This window comes from Brachionichthys hirsutus, chromosome 3, assembly GCF_040956055.1.
Source record: "Brachionichthys hirsutus isolate HB-005 chromosome 3, CSIRO-AGI_Bhir_v1, whole genome shotgun sequence".
Classification (NCBI taxonomy): domain Eukaryota; kingdom Metazoa; phylum Chordata; class Actinopteri; order Lophiiformes; family Brachionichthyidae; genus Brachionichthys; species Brachionichthys hirsutus.
In genome coordinates, this window is record NC_090899.1 from 4,071,216 (window position 1) to 4,089,792 (window position 18,577).

General features: G+C 42.3%; 4 protein-coding genes and 1 non-coding gene across 5 annotated transcripts; 2 read left to right on the plus strand and 3 right to left on the minus strand.

Annotated features, from left to right (window-relative positions):
• Nucleotides 1–114: 114 nt before the first annotated feature.
• trim35-28 (tripartite motif containing 35-28) lies at nt 115–3,464 on the minus strand. The gene is made up of 6 exons (XM_068760346.1): nt 3,045–3,464; nt 2,827–2,922; nt 2,475–2,705; nt 2,350–2,372; nt 2,076–2,194; nt 115–1,619 (listed from the first exon to the last, which is right to left on the minus strand). The coding sequence occupies exons 1-6, from the start codon at nt 3,462–3,464 to the stop codon at nt 1,084–1,086; spliced, it is 1,425 nt and encodes a 474-aa protein (XP_068616447.1). The 3' UTR covers nt 115–1,083.
• Nucleotides 3,465–7,755: 4,291 nt separating this feature from the next.
• cxcr3.1 (chemokine (C-X-C motif) receptor 3, tandem duplicate 1) lies at nt 7,756–9,489 on the plus strand. The gene is made up of 2 exons (XM_068755674.1): nt 7,756–8,572; nt 8,704–9,489. The coding sequence occupies exons 1-2, from the start codon at nt 8,189–8,191 to the stop codon at nt 9,487–9,489; spliced, it is 1,170 nt and encodes a 389-aa protein (XP_068611775.1). The 5' UTR covers nt 7,756–8,188.
• Nucleotides 9,490–11,527: 2,038 nt separating this feature from the next.
• LOC137911324 (C-X-C chemokine receptor type 3-like) lies at nt 11,528–13,783 on the minus strand. Its single transcript, XM_068755685.1, has 2 exons — nt 13,442–13,783; nt 11,528–13,184 (listed from the first exon to the last, which is right to left on the minus strand). The coding sequence occupies exons 1-2, from the start codon at nt 13,781–13,783 to the stop codon at nt 12,423–12,425; spliced, it is 1,104 nt and encodes a 367-aa protein (XP_068611786.1). The 3' UTR covers nt 11,528–12,422.
• Nucleotides 13,784–15,897: 2,114 nt separating this feature from the next.
• Nucleotides 15,898–15,970, plus strand: trnam-cau (transfer RNA methionine (anticodon CAU)). The gene has a single exon. It is a non-coding gene; the product is annotated as a tRNA-Met (tRNA).
• A 676-nt stretch (nt 15,971–16,646) lies between these two features.
• cxcr3.2 (chemokine (C-X-C motif) receptor 3, tandem duplicate 2) lies at nt 16,647–17,881 on the minus strand. The gene is made up of 2 exons (XM_068760411.1): nt 17,846–17,881; nt 16,647–17,732 (listed from the first exon to the last, which is right to left on the minus strand). Exons 1-2 carry the CDS (start codon nt 17,879–17,881, stop codon nt 16,647–16,649), a joined length of 1,122 nt encoding a protein of 373 aa, XP_068616512.1.
• Between the last annotated feature and the right edge of the window lie 696 nt (nt 17,882–18,577).

An 18,577-nucleotide genomic window follows, 5' to 3' on the forward strand; every position in this document is an offset into this window, starting at 1 on the left:
TATTATTATTAATCATTGATGCAGAAGGATAAACGTTAATATTGGAATAAAAACGATCTACTGGATTGCATTCGTGTGACGCTCCGCGAACAAAATGTGAGATGAATAGACAGATGGGAGGAATGCATCAAACAATTTCTTTATCCCCTTCCCCAGTTTGGTCATGGTAAACAAATGTGTACTCTTCCTGAATTTAATTGATTAAACAAAACAATTCGATTTTTTTGACACTTTAATGAGAAGATGTTCTTATGGCGATGGCATCATTCAGAATGTACACATGCAGATAAAGGATTGGTAGCAGTATATTTTACATAAAGCAAAGCGAAAGCTCATTACATCGTGAAAAATAGACAGTTGTCGAATAAAAATCCCTCCAAAACCAGAAACAGTACAATAAATATTGTTTATCCACATTATTTATGGATCAACAAATTATTCTTAAAATGGTTGATTAATGCACTTTTGTTTTCAAAATATAAACAATATGTTATGAATTAAAATAGCTTTTATAAAAAGGAAGCAAAGAACAACACATATGCCCCAAAAACCGATGAAAAGAAGAACCTTTAATTATTTTATGGATATTTAAATATTTTGTGATTTGTCAATCTCTTGTTCCTTCCAGTGCAGTCATAAATCAAGACAGACCAATTTAATTGACCTCTTTATCAGCACTGGCCACCAGCATCAGCCATGTTGAAAATAAGCATGATGTCATCTTATACTTTCATCAGTGAAGTGGCAAGCGAAGACTGGTCAACCAAGTTTCCTCAAGCTAAGGCACATCTTTAAAAAAAAAAGAAAAGAAAACCCCACTCGTCCTCATTTTCCTGTGCTGGCTGCACAGAGACCTTTTATCATACACCCCGAACATGTCGCCAGTTGGGCCAGTACCTAATGAGACAAACACACTCACATTCTACTGCACCTGTGATGCATATTCACCAACTGTATCACGTTTCATTTCATCTCACTGGCCCGTTCTTCTATTTGATGATCTAAGAATGTATAATTGGGGGGGAGGGGGGGGGGGGGGGTCTTATTCTTACTCTTATGAATGTCCATCCCTATATTGTCAAATCATGAGGTGTGTATAGCAATTTTTTCTGGAGCAAGGATCATTGGGTTAGTGTGGAGCCCCGGGCCAAAAATGGGAAATAACTTCTCCTTAAACGAGTGGCTTAGAGTGACCAGGTGCCGTTTTGTTCCCCCATCATAAAACGAAACCTTTCCTTCATCAACATTTAGCTTGATGCGGATCCTCTCAGGACGCTGCTGCACCTGCAGCTCCGTGCGCTCCGGTGTTAAAGCAGTGTACGCTCCTTTGCTCAGCCCAATGCACCATACGCCACGGTTCGTTGACAGCGTGAACTTCTTTTTACGGGCTACCGACTCTTTGCACACCCCCACGACCCACTTGGGGTTATCACCAACAACGACATCCCATCTGTGTTTCCCAGAGGTGTAACCTTCAGCGCCCAAGACAAAGACGCAGGGATCAAAGCGTTCTGGGTTGTCCGGGGTGGCCAGCCGCTCGGAGTTTTCCTTCACACTGGTCAGGTCACCATTCAACCACAGCCAAGGAGAGGCTGTGTTTGGGTTCAACACCACAGGATCTGCACAAAGCAAGAGAGAAGATGGGAGCAATGTTATATCACAGACATTTGTTGAATATACCGGAAGAGAATTTGAGGTTTAGAGGCTCAAGAATGATGCCTTTTGTAGAAATATTATTGTCTTCCAGACCACGTTTTGTGTCAAAATAGACATCAAACAAATAAAAATACTGCCCTTTCTTTGAACCCCACACCGTCCCCAACCCCCAGATACAGGTACTAGGGGTGCTTAGTAAAAGCGGTATGTACAACCAAAAGCGCTGCACCAAGTCAAGGGTTATACAGACTCGGATACTTTGACACAAATATAAATCAAAATGAACATTTCCCACAAGTTATGAGCAGGCATTCACAACCTATTACAATACATCGCAAAATGCATCTCGGCACTCTATGAAGTATTGCAGTACTGAAAAAAAAAAATCACTGTGATACCCAACTCTAAGAGTTACTCACAATATTCAACATGTGTTTGCAAGTTCTTCCAGATCTGGAAGCTCAAGGCGCCAACATGTTTTCCCATATCCAAAAGAGAGTCGTCAGAGAGGCGAGGTTCTTCATCAGTCCACTGGGCTCTACGGGAAAGATGGCGACATGTTCAGTAAATAATGTAGAAAAGAATAAACAGCAGCAATCAGGATAGTATGTATTTGTGCTCCCCAAATCATGCACATAAAATGAAATGTAATTACTATCACTCTAAGATACAGCGGGTGTTGTAATTACTCACTTTCTTTTTAAACTTTGGAAATTCTAAAAAAAAAAAAAGAGATTCATTGAGATTAATTTCATACCGACTGAAGTCAGAGACAAAAAAAAAAGGTGCAGTTTCGGGGGGGGGCTGCATTCTCTCACCCGTAAGAAGGGCAAATCCTCATCGCCCATCTCTTTCTTCAGCATGTCAATGAGCTTGTTGAGAGCGGCGATGTCCCTGTTTGTGTTTTTAATCAGTTTCTGTACGTCGGCGAGCTTCTCCTCTTCCTCGTCAGACAGGGCTTTTAGCCGCAGAGCTTCCTCTGTGACGAGCACCTTGTGCAGCCTATCGAACTCTGCCTTGATCTGCTTCTCAGCTTCCCCGGCTTGATACTGCACCAAAGCCAAGCCGAGAGTTGACATATTATTATTATTCATGCAGTATAACACCTGTGGATCCGTGCAGCCTATAAAGTATTCTCTGTGTGCACGGAGGGTTCCCGTTAAACCTCACCTTGATGTATTCCGTCGCGTTGCTGAGTTTTTGTGTCATTTTCTTGTAGGACTCCACCTTCTTTTCGAAAATCTCCACTTTAAACGAAAGTTCTTTCTTTACGGTGAAAAATAAGACATGATGCATGATCAATAAAACATGCTTTGTACTAATGACTGATACACAAATATGTAATTAACATATATTAACATGGGGGGGGTACGGGTCATTTGTTTCACCTTACACATCGGTGCCCCCTCTCTCAATGACCACAGCCTGTGAGTGTTGTGTTGCGTGACGCAATCCACGCACACGGCCGCCTCGTCCTTCTCGCAGTAGAGCTCCAGCGGCTTAACGTGCAGCTCGCAGGTGTCCTCGGGCCTCTTGCTCCTCGGGAACCGGGCCGAGTGCTTGAGGAAGGTCTCGCAGGCGCTGCTGAGGGCGCGATTGGTGATGTCATGGCCTTCCTCGAACTCCTCCCGGCACAAGGGACACCTCCGGCTGAACCGCAGGCTGCTTTGTAAACACTCCCGACAGAAAGTGTGGGTGCACGGGAGCAGCACGGGGTCACGGAAGATGGCCCGACACACGGGGCAGGTCAGGTCCTGCTGGAGCGGCATAGGAGCTTCCGGCATCTCCTCGCTCACACTGTCAGCCATGACTTTCCCGGAAACTCTTCTTCACTTTGCTTCGGTGTTGACAAAAGGGACGCGAGGGAACGCTTGCTGCGTGTGATATAATGTTTCACCTATTTACTCACGTACACGATAAAATAAAATAAATTCAAACCCGGATAGACTTGAGAATAGAAACTCCTCAAACTATAAACTTTGATAAAAAACAAACAAACCCAAAGACACCTTCGTGACGCGAATTTACAAATACTATGGTGACGCTATTACCGACCTTACTATGCCTCTAATTGGCCTGGCACGATGATGACGTTCACACGTAGAAAAAGTTCTTTAAATAATAGGTTACGTTGTGACGTCATTGTCCCTTTAAACCAATCAGATATTATGTGGTTTCTTGGCATCACCATAGTAGGTTTATTACATTCTATTCTGTGGCAGACAGACATCATCAGGCTTTATACAACACTGCCCTCTCGTGGATGGGAATGTTATAGCGCTCTGTAGAGACTTATTGCATATAAACAGATATACAGCATAATTACTGTTCAGTAATTAGCTTGATGTGGATCCTACAGCATTGTTCAGTACTGTAAAAACATTGCATGAAGGGAGCCTATTTTTCAATTTTGTCTATTTCACTAAATGTTTTATTTTTAATCAGGAGAGCTATTGTCACCTTCTCTTCTGCTCCGAGCAACAATGAGACAAATTCCCCATGGAATTCAATAAAGCAATGGCTCTTCTTCCTCAGGAAGCTGAAGCGGGCTGGACTCTCCTCTGTGCTGCTTGCAAACATTTACCGGGCCATGATAGAGAGCATCCTGTGTCTCAGTGCGACCGTGTGGTACGGCAGCTGCACGGCGCAGGACAGGAAGGACCTATCCCGGGTGGTGAGGACAGCTCAGGGGATTGTGGGTCACCGTCTGCCTGATTTGGACGAGACTACGTGGGAGACGAGACTACATGTGTGACGAGACCAGTTTTATTTTATGTTATTTGTGCAACATATTCAAACAATACTGTTCATGTATTAAGTTACCCTGGGTATTTTGAAAATGCAATTCATGTATTTTATTTTATAAGTTACAATTGTAGTATTGATTTAAAAAAAAGCTGTCTTAATTGTATATGCACTATATAAGCTGCTGGAGTCTGTACTAAACAATCTGAGAGGAGCAGGCGACCGATGAGCGCCGTGTGCATCGGAGACGAGACTACATGTGTGACAAGAACATTTTTATTTTCTATTATTTGTGCAGAATTGCCAGTGAAAGTGCTTCTAGTGGTCAACGCAGTTTCCAGGCCCTTCCTTCATGCAGTGCAGTACTCAAAGAACACAACGCAGATATCACTAAGGATAACAGATGTGCCCCAAGTCAACATTACACTTCTAACGATGAACAGAACCACACCCGTTACATATGGCTGCATGAAGAATATTTGTAAAGTTTTCATTTTAGCAGGCATTGGCAGACGGCTGGTATAAGACGATGTTCACTTCTGAAGTATAAATGATAATGATGTGGTTCATGACAACCACTGCAGCAAATGCTACACAGGAAATCCACAAGAGTGAAAAGCGTTCTTTCTCTTTGAAAGTTAAGTCCTTCGCATTTATGTACGAAGGACTTTCAATGGAAACAAGACCGCAAGGGCTTTTTTGAAATGCTCCTCTTAGACAGGATGTTTGACTTTATTTGTACTGTAATACATGCTACTGTGTGACTGTACTTGTACTCTAACATTCTATCTAATAAATATATTCATCATCATCAAGTTTCATAAATCAGATGTTGTCGTGTAAGACTGGCCCTCTCTGGGCACGGAGGGGGGGGGGGGGGGGGGGGGGTCATCCTAACATGGAAGTTTGCAAAGAGCAAAGGCTGATGCATCGTGGAGTGTAATGCAAAGGCCTAGAAAACCTTGACCCCAGTAGCCTTTGTCAGAAAGTTGTTACCTCTTAATCCCAATCCCAATTTCACTACTGAAGGATTAAGCATTTTTGTCCCATCATTTAAGTTTTTTTTGGAAGGTGATGCTGTGACGGAATTCCTCGCTCTCATGGAGCTTTAATGAATCTAAATTCTACATCACAAAATAAATAAATCAGTGCGTTACCACCACCACCATCATCATCATCATCATCATCATGAATGAGGCCTCCTATGCATTTAGATCCTAATGGAAGTGGACCACTAAAGATCAACATTACAGGAATGACAGAATGTTTTTTTTTTTTGTATTTGTGTTTATTTTAGTTCCTCAATTTTCAATGGTTTCTCTGTAAAACAATGTCTAAACATAGGAACACACTTGCAACATGTCATATGAAAGCAAGTCTAATTTTATGTAATTTCACTTCCATCAAAATTTTGAAAATAAATCTTTTAAAGATAAAGTGCAAAAAACCAAAATATTAAAAACTCAAACACTTCAACAGCAGGTGATCAAAATGCAGACTTTTTCCTGTTTGTGCTTATTAAGCAAAAAGAAGGCCAGGGGCTCAAAAACCGAACATTCAGCAGTCACACAGATGATGCGTTATTCTTTAATGTTCAAATAAATGGCTTGGATAGAATTTGTGTGGATATGAAAATGAAGTAAATCACTTCAGTCACCACTAAGGCTACTAGCCTAACTGAATCCCACATAAAAATAAAGAAAAAATAAATTGGTGTCTTAATTTATTCGTTTAAAGTCTGCACAATTTCATAGCTCAACCATTCACACAAAAAAACATCTCCTTTATGTTAAAATTAGTTGTTTAAATCATAATTAAATAATCTAGCAAGACATTCTATTAAAGGTCGTGATTATTGTGGCCAGGTGTTTGCTCCTTCATCAGCACCGTTCACTGAAAAAAATAAATAAAAGCCTGCAAAACAGAAGTGGAGAGAAAAGGTGTGAAGAAAACAGGAACATGCTTTCAGTGTTTTGCACTTGAGACCGGGGAAACAGACAGACGCTGCAAAGCCAATGCGACTGCAGGTGTTGCATTTGCATGACGGTGGGCGAGTCTTGAAGCAATACTGAGAAAAATCTAATTTCTTCCGAAAAGATAAATACTAATCTGTTAATCTGCCATGGCTGTCTGATAAATAAATCTGAATTTGAGTTTGCTTCACTATCTTTTCCCAAATGATGAAATCATTCTGTTCGTTGCCTTCTGCAGCTCCCGTTGCAGTTTATCTTGCATGCCCGAGGCCATCAGCATTGTTCAAATGGCGTTGAACACAGTGTTGTCACGCTTTCTTGTCACATAATACACGTCACAATATCAGCAATCAGGAAGAAAATGTTTGCTTTCAGTTACATATTCAGACGGCACTCACTGTGTTCAGTTTTCAGTTTTAATTCAGAGAAATAGTATTCATCTGTATGTTTGGAAAATATAGTGTCATACTGAGGCAAAGTTTGGGTGCTTTTAGCTTAATCCTCGCATCACATTAATGTAAAGTCCCTTTTTTCAAATAAGAGGAGGATTTCAGAAAAAGTCAGGCAAAATCATACCAAGGAATATTTTTGCCATTTTGCCAAAAAAAATTCTGATCTGTACTGTCAGGTGATTTCACCAAATAATATCCTTGCTTTCACCATCAACCTTCATCATCAAAGTTTTAAAATGTTTCTCTGAGAAACAAAAAAAATGAAAACAGAAGTGTGAATGTGGGAATTTTGATCACAATAAAGTAAAAATGACTTTCACAAACGTCCCCCTTGCAGCGCTGCAAGGTTGCGTGCTCCTCATTATCATACTTTTGGTCGTGTCTCTGCTTCCTCTGTGTGGTTGTATAGATGCAGCTGTTTGAAGAATCCAGCTCACTACAGCGCTCACTGCTGTGGCCTTATGAACCTGCTCAGTGAGAAGAATACAATAAGGGGATTTCAATTTGGTAGGTTATTATAGAAATTATTATTTCCTTGCTTTTTTCATCATTTATTATATTTGCCGGTAAGTACGCATTTAAATTCAAATACACATATTGTTATTTTCTAAGTATTTATATTACACCCAAAAAAATACCAAAACACTCACATAATGTATTTATATTGTACACCTGTCTAATTTTTTACTTTATAAACCATTAGTGTGAATGTCATTTTAATTTTTTACATACATTGAATTTTTTTTCATTCTGAAACCTTCAGTTCAAAGTAAGAGACCACGTGTGATAGAATGCAATGTGTGTATGTGTGTGTGTTTTTGTAGCTTGTCAGTGTGCTGCCACATTTCAATGTCATTCTTTAAAAAGGGGCAGAGTTTTCTGAAGAATGAAGAAAAATAAAACATGAAAAATCAGGCGGGTGTCAAATTTATGTGGAAGAACAACAAGCTTTTGTATCATTCACCATCATTATTCATGCAACAGGTGACAGAAGCGCAACAGCGTTTTGATTCATACTTAAAATTAGCTTCTTAATTTGTGTTTCCTCCTGGATATGTGCAACAATTTCCATTCTTCTCACAACAACAAAGCAAGTTAGTACGTATCTACAGAAGTTATGACTAAATAAGAGGGAAGTTATCCCTCAACTAAACAAGGAACTGAGACCACGGTGGCAGGCAGAGATCACTCATCTGTCCCTGTCATATGCATTTCATACCCACTAACCTGTGCAGAGAGAATGGAATGATTGATTGGGACTTTTGTAACCCTGAACAGGATAAGCTGTTAATAAAATAAATGAATGAATTTATTATTTAGATAGATAGATATCTTTTTCTTCTTCTTCTGCAGACTTTCCTGATGGCTGGCAGCGACATCATTACACTGACCAATGAAGACTTATATGGCATCTTTGACAACTACTCCTATGATAACTTCACAAATGACTGTTGTGACAATGGTAACACATGTGACCCAAATACGAATAGGAATTTTGAGGCAGTTTTCATCCCAGTTCTGTACTCAGTGATGTTTATCCTGGGTGTCCTGGGAAACGGACTGCTGCTGGGGGTTCTGCTTCAGAGCTGGAAGAACTGGAGCGTGACTGACCAATTCATCCTCCACCTGGGCGTGGCAGATGTGTTGCTGCTGTTGACGCTGCCCTTTTGGGCAGCACAGGCCGGCCAACAGCAAGGATGGACCTTTGGCACTCCTCTCTGCAAGATCGCAGGAGCTGTTTTTACGGTAAGAGACGTGCCGGGAGGGGGGGGCGAGACGCAGCAGGAGTTTGCATCAAAGTGAATTGTACTGTAATATTTATCTAGTGCTCGCAACGTTTTTCAACTTTTCTTTGTCCGATGTCTTCATACCTTCAGATCAACTTCTACTGCGGGATCTTTCTCCTGGCCTGCATCAGTCTGGAGCGCTACATGTCCATTGTGCACGCGACGCAGATGTACTCACGCAGGAAGCCCCTGTTCGTTCAGCTGAGCTGCTTGGCAGTATGGCTGTTTTCCTTGCTCCTTTCCCTACCCGACTGGATCTTTCTGGAAGCTGTGAAGGACAACAGAAGAGGCACAACAGAGTGCATTCGAAACTACCTAAAGTTCGTCTCTCGGGAGAAGCCCTCGATTACCTCTTACTTAGAAGAAGACAACAAGCTTGCCTTTCAGCCTGTAGATTCCTGGCGTCTGGCATCGCGACTGCTCTACCACATCGTGGGCTTCCTGCTGCCTTCAGCTGTCCTGATCTTCTGCTACTCCTGCATCCTGCAGAGGCTGCGCTGCAGCTCCCAGGGCGTTCAAAAGCAAAAAGCCTTCAGGGTCATCGTGGCTGTGGTGCTGGTCTTTTTTGCCTGCTGGACGCCATACAACATCACACTCATGGTGGACACGCTTCATTCCAACGAAGACGGTGAAAGCTGCGGCGTGAGGTCATCTCTGGAGAAAGCCAAGGCGATCACATCCACCGTGGGTTATCTCCACTGCAGCCTCAATCCCATCCTCTACGCCTTTGTGGGCGTGAAGTTCCGGCGTCAGCTCTTAGACATCCTGAGGGTGATGGGTTGCAAAGTGAAGACCGGCGTCCACTCAACTGTCAGCAGCAGGAGAAGCTCCGTGTGGAGTGAGTCTGCTGAAACCTCCAACTCCATTGCTATCTGAGAGAGATGCCGACGGACAAACCTCACGAACCGACTGCGACGGGATGATGACAAACACGTGTGACTGTACAGCATGTGTCTATATATATCCTGTGTTATATAACAGGCATGTGCACGGGACACACTGCGGTCTCCGCCTCATGCCCATTGGACAAAATAACTGTCCCACTGGGATTTAAGGTCAAAGAGCTTTACTTGTTGGGAGCAGCTTTATTATTATTTTACAGCATAACCATGTAATTTCCATTTTCCACAACCTTTTAAGATGAATCAGGACGACATGCATTTCTGCATTGAGTGTTTTTACTGCAATTCACATAAATTTATATGATATACAATTCCACTGTATATTAGTTTATTAATACATTACGTACTTTGACTTTTGCTCCAAAAAAATACTGACAAACATTTACAATTTGCTCTTTAGATACCCTGTCTATATAAAGCCGTTTTTATTTAAGTGAAACTGTCTAAGTTGAAGTGTATTAAATGCTATGAGGCCCTTCCTGTTTATAAAGGCATTAAGTTTACCCACAAAATCCACATTATTGATGGCCTTGTAATTACGCTGCATGTAACAAGACTCCTTCAGAACACTGTTATCTTTTTTCAGTTCTAACAAGCTAGTGCTAGTGCTTTAGGTCGCCGAACCCTGGGAGAAAAGCACGATCGCGTGAATTAATGTACAGTACGATGGGAAATACACCAAGCACAAGGGTGGAAAAGGTTATCACAAACCAATATAGGTCATTTAGTAAAACAATGACCAAACTCTGGCAGTGAGGAAGGCCATCGAATCACTGATTCTGCAGAAAAAGCTGCCAGGTGGCTTCGGCTGATCAAGTTAATCCTGTGTTCTCCTGCCGATGGGATGAATGCTAATGGATAGGTCACCTTGGTGAAGATGATTGATGATGGCATAACAGAAGCATCCCGTTATGACCACAGGATGTAACCACTAAAGCAGCGTGTAATTAAGTTGTCATGGCTGATTCAATTTCTTTCTGGTACACTGATGAAAGAAGAACATATGCACAGAAATAGCTGTTGCCTTTCAGACGGCACACCGAGAAGAGATCCATCAATCACAATTTAAAAGTATACAAGAGGTCAAGTTGTGCAACATCCCCTTCTTTCATACAAGCAAAAAAAAAACTATTTTGGACATCTTTCATCTGCAGCATTCTCGAAAATGTTTAATGATTATAGATAAATCTGCAAACCACAAGTAGCGGTTTCAGTGGAGATGTCTTACAGCTCTTTGACAGGAAAACGAAACAGTGACAGAAAGCAGCCACACATCTTCACATGCGCGGTTTGAGCAGCCGAGTGTCAACATATGTGCAAAAGAACATTCAGAAATGCCGAAGCTCATCATGGCAGACTTTTGGAAATTGCTCAAAACACACATGATTAACTACAACATCCTGGAACTAACGCGTCTTCCTCTACACTTTACATGACAGGCTGACATCTGGCCGTATGAGGAGGTCAGTGCTGTAAACAATGGCGTTAGTTAGATTCCACTGACAACCCGCGTGCCAACGGTATAAACAGGTTCCTCCAGATTAGGCATCAGCTGGACAGGTCTGGTTACTGTTGCTGAGAGCAAAGCACACAAACGCCCCACAGTCCCATTCAAACACTTCAAGCATTGTGTTTTGGTTTTACTTTAGATCCTAGAGTCAAACTTTTAAACATTTGGATTTTAAATAAAGCTGCAGACCTCGTTTTTGAGGCAAACAGTCCCTCCATGTTTTCCTGCACGTAACAAAGTTGGTGATTACGCCGACAACAGGTTTAGAAGAGTCCATGAACAGTTTGTCTCCATTTCAAACAGGAAACAGGTTTTCAGTGTGATTTATATACACTAATACAACACAATAAAGTTGACGTTTTCCTGCTGCCGCCGCAGTCAAACAGCATTTCTGACCTGGGAATCTTTAGATCAGTTTACAGTAAATAACCGTGCATTTAAAGCAGAAAGAGGAAAGCAAAATTGATTCACACGAGTTTTCAGATTATTTGAAAGCAGGCTTTATTTCAGGCTGCATTAACATGTTTCAGTTTTCATTCAATCAGGCATTCCAGGCAGGTCATAACCTGCACAGAGGGCGAAACCACAGATTTAACGCTCAACACATGCTCTTCAAAATAAGACTGCATGCACTTTCCCTTTGCCCTCTTCTATTTTCCCCACCAACACTCGTTTCCTCCTGCTTTTGTGCTCAAACAGCATTGATCTCATCTCATGAGTAAACATGAGCCATGAAAAGGTCACAGCAGCAAACAGTTTACTTCACTCTTCCTCCTCCGTCTTACTCCGTCACCTGACTGATGACATCACCTCCTATTTATCGTTAAGCAGCCTGGACTCCCACTGCGCAAAACAACGGAGTCAGAAAAAAGCCAATGTCATGTGCCAAGTGGGAAATTCCTTTACTCCCAGGACAATCCTGGAATTCACAGACTCTTTACAGCTTGAGGATAAAATAGAAAGTGAAAGACTTTGCTACTTGTTGTCAGCGATTAAGCCATAAACTATTTTGTACTGTTTAATGGAATACCATTTTAAACACTGATAAGGATAGCAGCTTTACCTGAAAAATATTTAATGGCACAATGTTCCATCCACTACATGTAAAAAGAGGAAAATATTTTGAGTTACATAGTAAAAGTACTAATAGTACGTAATAAGAATAATATATACAGTTGAATAAAAAAACCACTTGGTTTAGAGTGACAAGCTAAAGTGTTTAAAATAAGTACGAGACCTTCCCATTAATGAGGGAGTCATCTTTTATAAATACCTACTTGTCATCTTTACACAGAGTATTGTTCTCTTCCTTTTTGACCCGTGATGTGATTTCACACCAAATTTCCCTCAGAGGTGGAGCCACGTCTGAGTCACAGGGGGGGCTTTTCTGCCATTCATCAGCACTGAGCTGACGGAATCTGATGATCGACGCCTGTCATCTGCTTCAGCTCTTCCCCCTCGCGGCGCCGGTCATGCAGGACGTCCTCGCCTACACCCAGCTCCCACAGCGATCGCTCCGAATCAGCCGCGGCACGTCTCAGAAGACCCAGAATCTGTTTTTTGAAGTTTGCACACAGGCCAAGATAGAGCAGAGGCCTGAGGCAGGCGTGAACGCAGCCCAGAGCAGACGTGACCACGAGAGCTGTTTTAATAGACCCTTCGGAATCTACGGATAAATCATTCGATTCCCCGGGGCGACTCCTGACAGTGTCCGCAAGGAGTGTGATGTTATATGGTACCCAGCAGAGGAAGAAGAGTGCTACCAGGGACAGGTTCACCTTGATGGAGATCACTTTTTGGAGGCTTTTCAGGCCGTGCTGCAGCCGTAGTAGAACGCAGGACCAGCAGATGATGAGGGCGGCTGCAGGCAGCAGGAAGCCCAGCATGTGGTGGAGCAGGCGTGATTTCAGCCGCCAGTCAGTTTGTGACTGGGCGTATTTATGAACACACAGTAGCTTCTCATGTGATGGGTCTTTCCTTGCCCCCATGAAAATCCAGTCGGGGATGGAGAGGATCAGAGAGCAGAGCCAGACCAACAGGCAGCTGATGTGAGCTAAAGCGGGTCTCTTCTGGGAGAACAGCCTTCTGGCATGGGCCATAGACAGGCACCGATCCAGACCGATGCAAAGCAGCAGGAAGATCCCACAGTAGAAGTTGATCTGAAAAAGAAAAGGAAAGCTGGGTAAAGCTCAGTGTAGCTCCAGTCTCAGCTTTATGAATTCACTTTCGCTTCCTCTTTGCGCTTTCCTTTTCCCAGAAGCCTCGTGTTATGAGGGCCTCCGGGTAGTGGAATGAACCTGGACTGCCAAGAGTCACGCTTAAACAGGTTTGAAAATGTGTCCAGAAACAATTTTCCTCACATTTTCATTCCTTTCAATTTCAGGTGTGTCTGTTCTAGATATCGGTTTGAACTCACGTTAAAAGCAGCTCCGGTGATCTTGCAGACGAAACCCTTGAAGCACCACCCGCAAGTCTGAGATGACTGCGCAGCCAAGAAGGGCAGCATCACCAGGAGCAAGACGTCCGCGACGCTCAGGTGGAGGACGAAGATGTCGGATATTGTCCAGAACCGCCTCTTCCAAACCAAAGCAGCCAGGACAAGTCCATTCCCCAGCAGGCCAACAATCAGCACCACCGAGTACAACAACGGGATCAACACCTCACTGTTCTTTGGCTCAAGGTCGTCTTTATATTCGTAGTCACTGTCATAGTCATAGGTGACATTTTGCCGGAAGATTCCATCAAGCACCACATCCATCTTCTTCTGTGGAGACAAAATTGTTAAAATGCTGTGAGAAAGGAGAAATGCTGCAGCCCTTCAGAGAATAGATGGCACAAACGTCAAGCTTTCCTCTCTTCAGGCAGACATGTGAGAGTCTTGAAAAATCTCCTCCTGGGAAACCCAGCTGAAGCTTTATAATCATAATGAAACCCCCCCCCCACACACACAAATCGCATGGTGCAATTTCACTGGATGAGGCAACAGTGACTCAGAAGTGTAGTTCCTCTTGCACAAACACACACACACACACACACACACACACAAACACACACACGCACACGCACAAACACACACACGCACACGCACAAACACACACACGCACAATTTGTGCTGTAAATTCAGATTTTACCCTTGCAATGATCTCTATGATGAGTTTGACTGACCCCATTATTACTGCTGCTGCTGAAACTGAAACATTCTGGATTAAAACTGAGGTGACACGAAACATCACAAATCTTATTTCATGGTGTAAAAGTTCAATCCTGCACACATGAATAATATCAAAGGCAGATCACGGTTATTATCTCCCCTCAGCCGGTTTTGTTTTCACCAGAGTCCATTATTTTATTGGTCGGTCTGAAAACAGGATTATTAAAAAAAGAAATTCTGAATTTTACAATAATATTTAATAAAAATAAATTCCAAAGATCGGGACATTTCAAGCAAACAATCATTTCATGGATTGATTTAAAATGTACAAAATATAATGTTTTTGCATTAAATAAAGTAATTCCAGTGTTCAGGGTCTCCTCTCACTTACTCAAGTCCAAACCGAGTTATTTCATTTTATGGACATTAAACTGCTTTGATTTCCATTAAGACAAAAACACCAAACATTTTTATTATTAATCTAAATAAATCCATCCATAACCCCCAAGTGTAGGAGCTGCTTCATGAGAACGAAAGTGGAAAGTGGAGCACATATAACCGGGTTTTAAACATTCAGTTTAGGCTATCATTTACAAACATTATGTCACGTTGAGAAGATGCAAATTCATTATCTGACTTACCAGAAAGGGTTGCATAAGACAGTTCAGAGCTCTCTGTGGGATATCAACCTGATGGTGACTCGTCCACGCCGGGATCTACAGCTTATTGGAGGATCTCCCGCAGCTGTTGAGCGCCCATGAAGTAAAAAAACAACAAGAACACACACACACACACACACAAAAAAAAAAAACTTTCAGACTCCAAGTTTCGGTCTCACCAAACCTATCATTTAAGCGTCAACGCATCTTTGAAGGCTGAAGACGGACGAAGAAACAATTAATGCGCTTCACCAGCTGGACGCTTCAACGCGGTCACGGTCGTGACGTCATCCACCCAACGTCGAAAGAATGAACGTAATTTCCCTACCGACTTGAATGGTTACGGTCGTCGAATCAACGCTATTCTCAGACATTATCGATACTGCCATATCAGACAAAACATGCAGACAACTCCGTCAAAAAAGCAACAACAACAACACGCGATCGCAATCAATTCTCTTTCAAAGTAAGAGAAGCTGGTGAAATTCAACGCAGCGTCTACGAGTGTGAGCAAACGCAAAGAGGTAAAACAATGCAAAAACAGAAAACCAGATACAAACTAAACCGTCGCTATCATTATGTGCTGCCAAAATCACTTGTTTTTACAAAGTTATACAAAATAGGTGATTTATTGTGAAGGTTGAATTGCCGGACTTCCGTTTAGCCGCTTTTTACGCCTGACTTGACGCTGACAGTCCACAAGGGGTGCAAGCTGGACACAAAGAAGTCAAACAAAGCCCTGCAACGTGGAGCGCGTTCCACGAGGTGGCGCTGTTGTGATAGTTTAACATAACAACGTGTTCCTTTAATTAATATAATGGAAACAACTCTACTTGTAGTTTACACATTATAGACTTTTCGTTAACACGAAAGTAATCATTTTGGCTGTTTATCATTGGATGAAATATTTTTCAGGCCGCATATTATTATCCAACGATAATCACTGAGGTTATGGTGGTGATAGGTTTTCATCAATATCCAGAAGTTTATCTTGAATTAATATCATTGTTTGGGCTCGATACTGAGAAAATCCAACATTAGCGAAGGATCAAGCGCTCACGTGCCTCGTTGGCGCAGTAGGCAGCGCGTCAGTCTCATAATCTGAAGGTCGTGAGTTCGAGCCTCACACGGGGCATGCTTTCACTTTGTTGCGTCGACCGTTGTTGCCGATATAATTTCCCGATGGGATTATTAAAGCATTCTGATTCTGATTATTAAACTGTCATGGAATATTTAGCTTTTAGATGCAAAAATGTGGAAACTGAGCACAATGCTTTTTACATTCCCTGCTGAATTAAATCAAATGACAACCTGAGATTAATATTCAAATAAAACATTGTGCTTTTAATAATTTATTTTAAACATTTATTATAAAAATCGGTGTACATTAAAAGAGTTTTATATATAAAAAACGAATTACAATGCAGTACAGAGTTCAAATTTGAAGCACAGCTGCCAATGAGAAGGAAAGGAAAATGAAACCTACATTTACTTTTTTTTCCTAAGACTTGACCTATGAATCAAAAACATCAAAAACCTTTCTATAAAGGAACAGCATGTGGCTAATTGTATGCTGTAACCTGACTTTAATAATAACATTACCAGATTTTGTTTTAATACACAGAAACAATGAGCAAGAAGATCCATGCTAACAAGATGGAACCAGCACCGGAGGAAGAAATACAAATTTACCTGAAAGCTTTGTGATGAGAACTTTTTTTAAACAGAATTATATTTATTTATTGAATGTCTTTAGTCACACAACCATGCATATAAGATATCTCCCTCCATTCCTGTCTCCCTAAACAGATTCACACTGTGTAGTAGGAGGTGTGTTCACTTTCTGTTGTACTGAGAAATCCATTTTTTCTTTTTGTCGTCCTGTGGCTCCATCCCTGCATCCCCAGCAAGCTTCTCTTTCCCAGCAGCCCATCACACATTTTGGACAGCTCCCTCCGGAACTTCACCCCAATAAATCCGTACAGAAGGGGATTTATGGCACAGTGCATCAGCCCCACGCTTTCAGTGATCAAAGTCCCAATGTCCACCACCCGGCCAAACTGGCAACCTCCGGTCACCACGTCCAGCCTGTAGAGACTGTCGGCCAGCTGGAAGCAGCTGTACGGTGCCCAGCAAATGACAAACACAGACACTAAGGAGACGATGAGGTGGAGAGACCTGCGCTTTTGCCGGCGAGTGGCATTGCAGAGAGACCTGAATATGCGGATGTAGCAGTAGAGCATAATGAGCAAAGGGAACCCGAAACCCAGAACCACACTGACCAGCTGCAGCCCCACCTGCCACTGTGTAGTGTTCTCTGTGAACCACACCTGACACAGAAGGGCTTTATGCTGGCCTATAGTGTTCCCCTCCTCTACCTGTTTAAAGGCAATGTCCACTCCACTCAGGCCCAGACAGCCCACCCAGATGAGGGCACACACAATATGTGCATGGCACGTGGTACGCTTCCATCCAGAGCTGATGGCGTGAACTATGGAGAGGTATCGATCAAAGCTGATGCACGCAAGGAAAAGGATTCCACTGTAGCGGTTCAAGGAGAAGAGAGCACCGGATATCTTACAAGCAGCCAATCCGAACACCCACTGGTGAGCCCACTGCACTGCGAACAGAGGCAGAGTGAAGGCTAGAAGTAGGTCAGAAATGGCCAGGTGAAGGAGGAAGGTATCCATCAGAGAAAAGCCACAGGCTCCTCCTCTCTGAGAGCTCCGGTAGCGTTTGATCACACACAGCACCAGCACGTTTCCCACAAGGGCCAGGAGGAACACCAGACTGTACACAACAGGGGAGTACGTCTGTGCAAAACTGTAGATGTCCTCCTGCATGCATGGGGCTGCATGGCTGCTGCCCAGTTCAGTGGAGTAATTATCATAGTAGTCCTATTGGCAAAAGAGAAAAGGAGAAAAGAGCACACACGTTATAATAAACTTGCTTATGTTCCAGAAGATAATGCCCAGAAAAAGCCTCATAGAAAATAGAAACATCCACTCACATAGTAGTCATCTGTGGTCGGCATCTCTTGGTCCATATTTGTTGCAAACAACAAGGCAGCAGAGCATCTGAAGTGCAGAACACAGACGAACACATTAAATGTCCTTTTTTTTTCTTAGAGGCTGTCTTTTCCCTGATGTCGTATGAAATAGCACCAGAAAGAAGAAGTTCAAATTTAGGAACTGATCCCTTGCAGATATCAGACAGATGCAAACAGACTTTGGAATGGATGAGTGTCATTTTAGGGAAATTGTGACATATATTTTCAAAACATTGCTGCCCTCGTAAAGCTCAGTCAGACGGACTATGATTGACTAGAATTAGTGTTCTGTATGGAAAATATGCTATTTTTGATTGTCTGGACTGTGCACCCGCATCTTCTGCAAAGGTTTTTATCCGAGCGTATGAAATTATTCACAAGGCATATTTTCAAAAATGGAAAAAAAAAAAAATTAGGGAGTTAAATGGTCAAGAAACAGAAAAAGGTTTTATAAAACTATCCCTTACAAACAAAGGAGAAGTGAAAGTGCTTAGCTCAATGCAATTTTATTTAACTCCAGCACTCAACAGTGGATTACCTCTTTGCAACCAAAGAGTTAATCCATGCGTAGTGGATGTTGAATGACATTCAGCAGCTCATGCACACCGATGCTGGTTCAGAGAAGAATGTTCACACACGAGCCATAATGCTCCTTTTTTTTTTGCCAGTTCCACAAAAACAACTAGAGTAAGA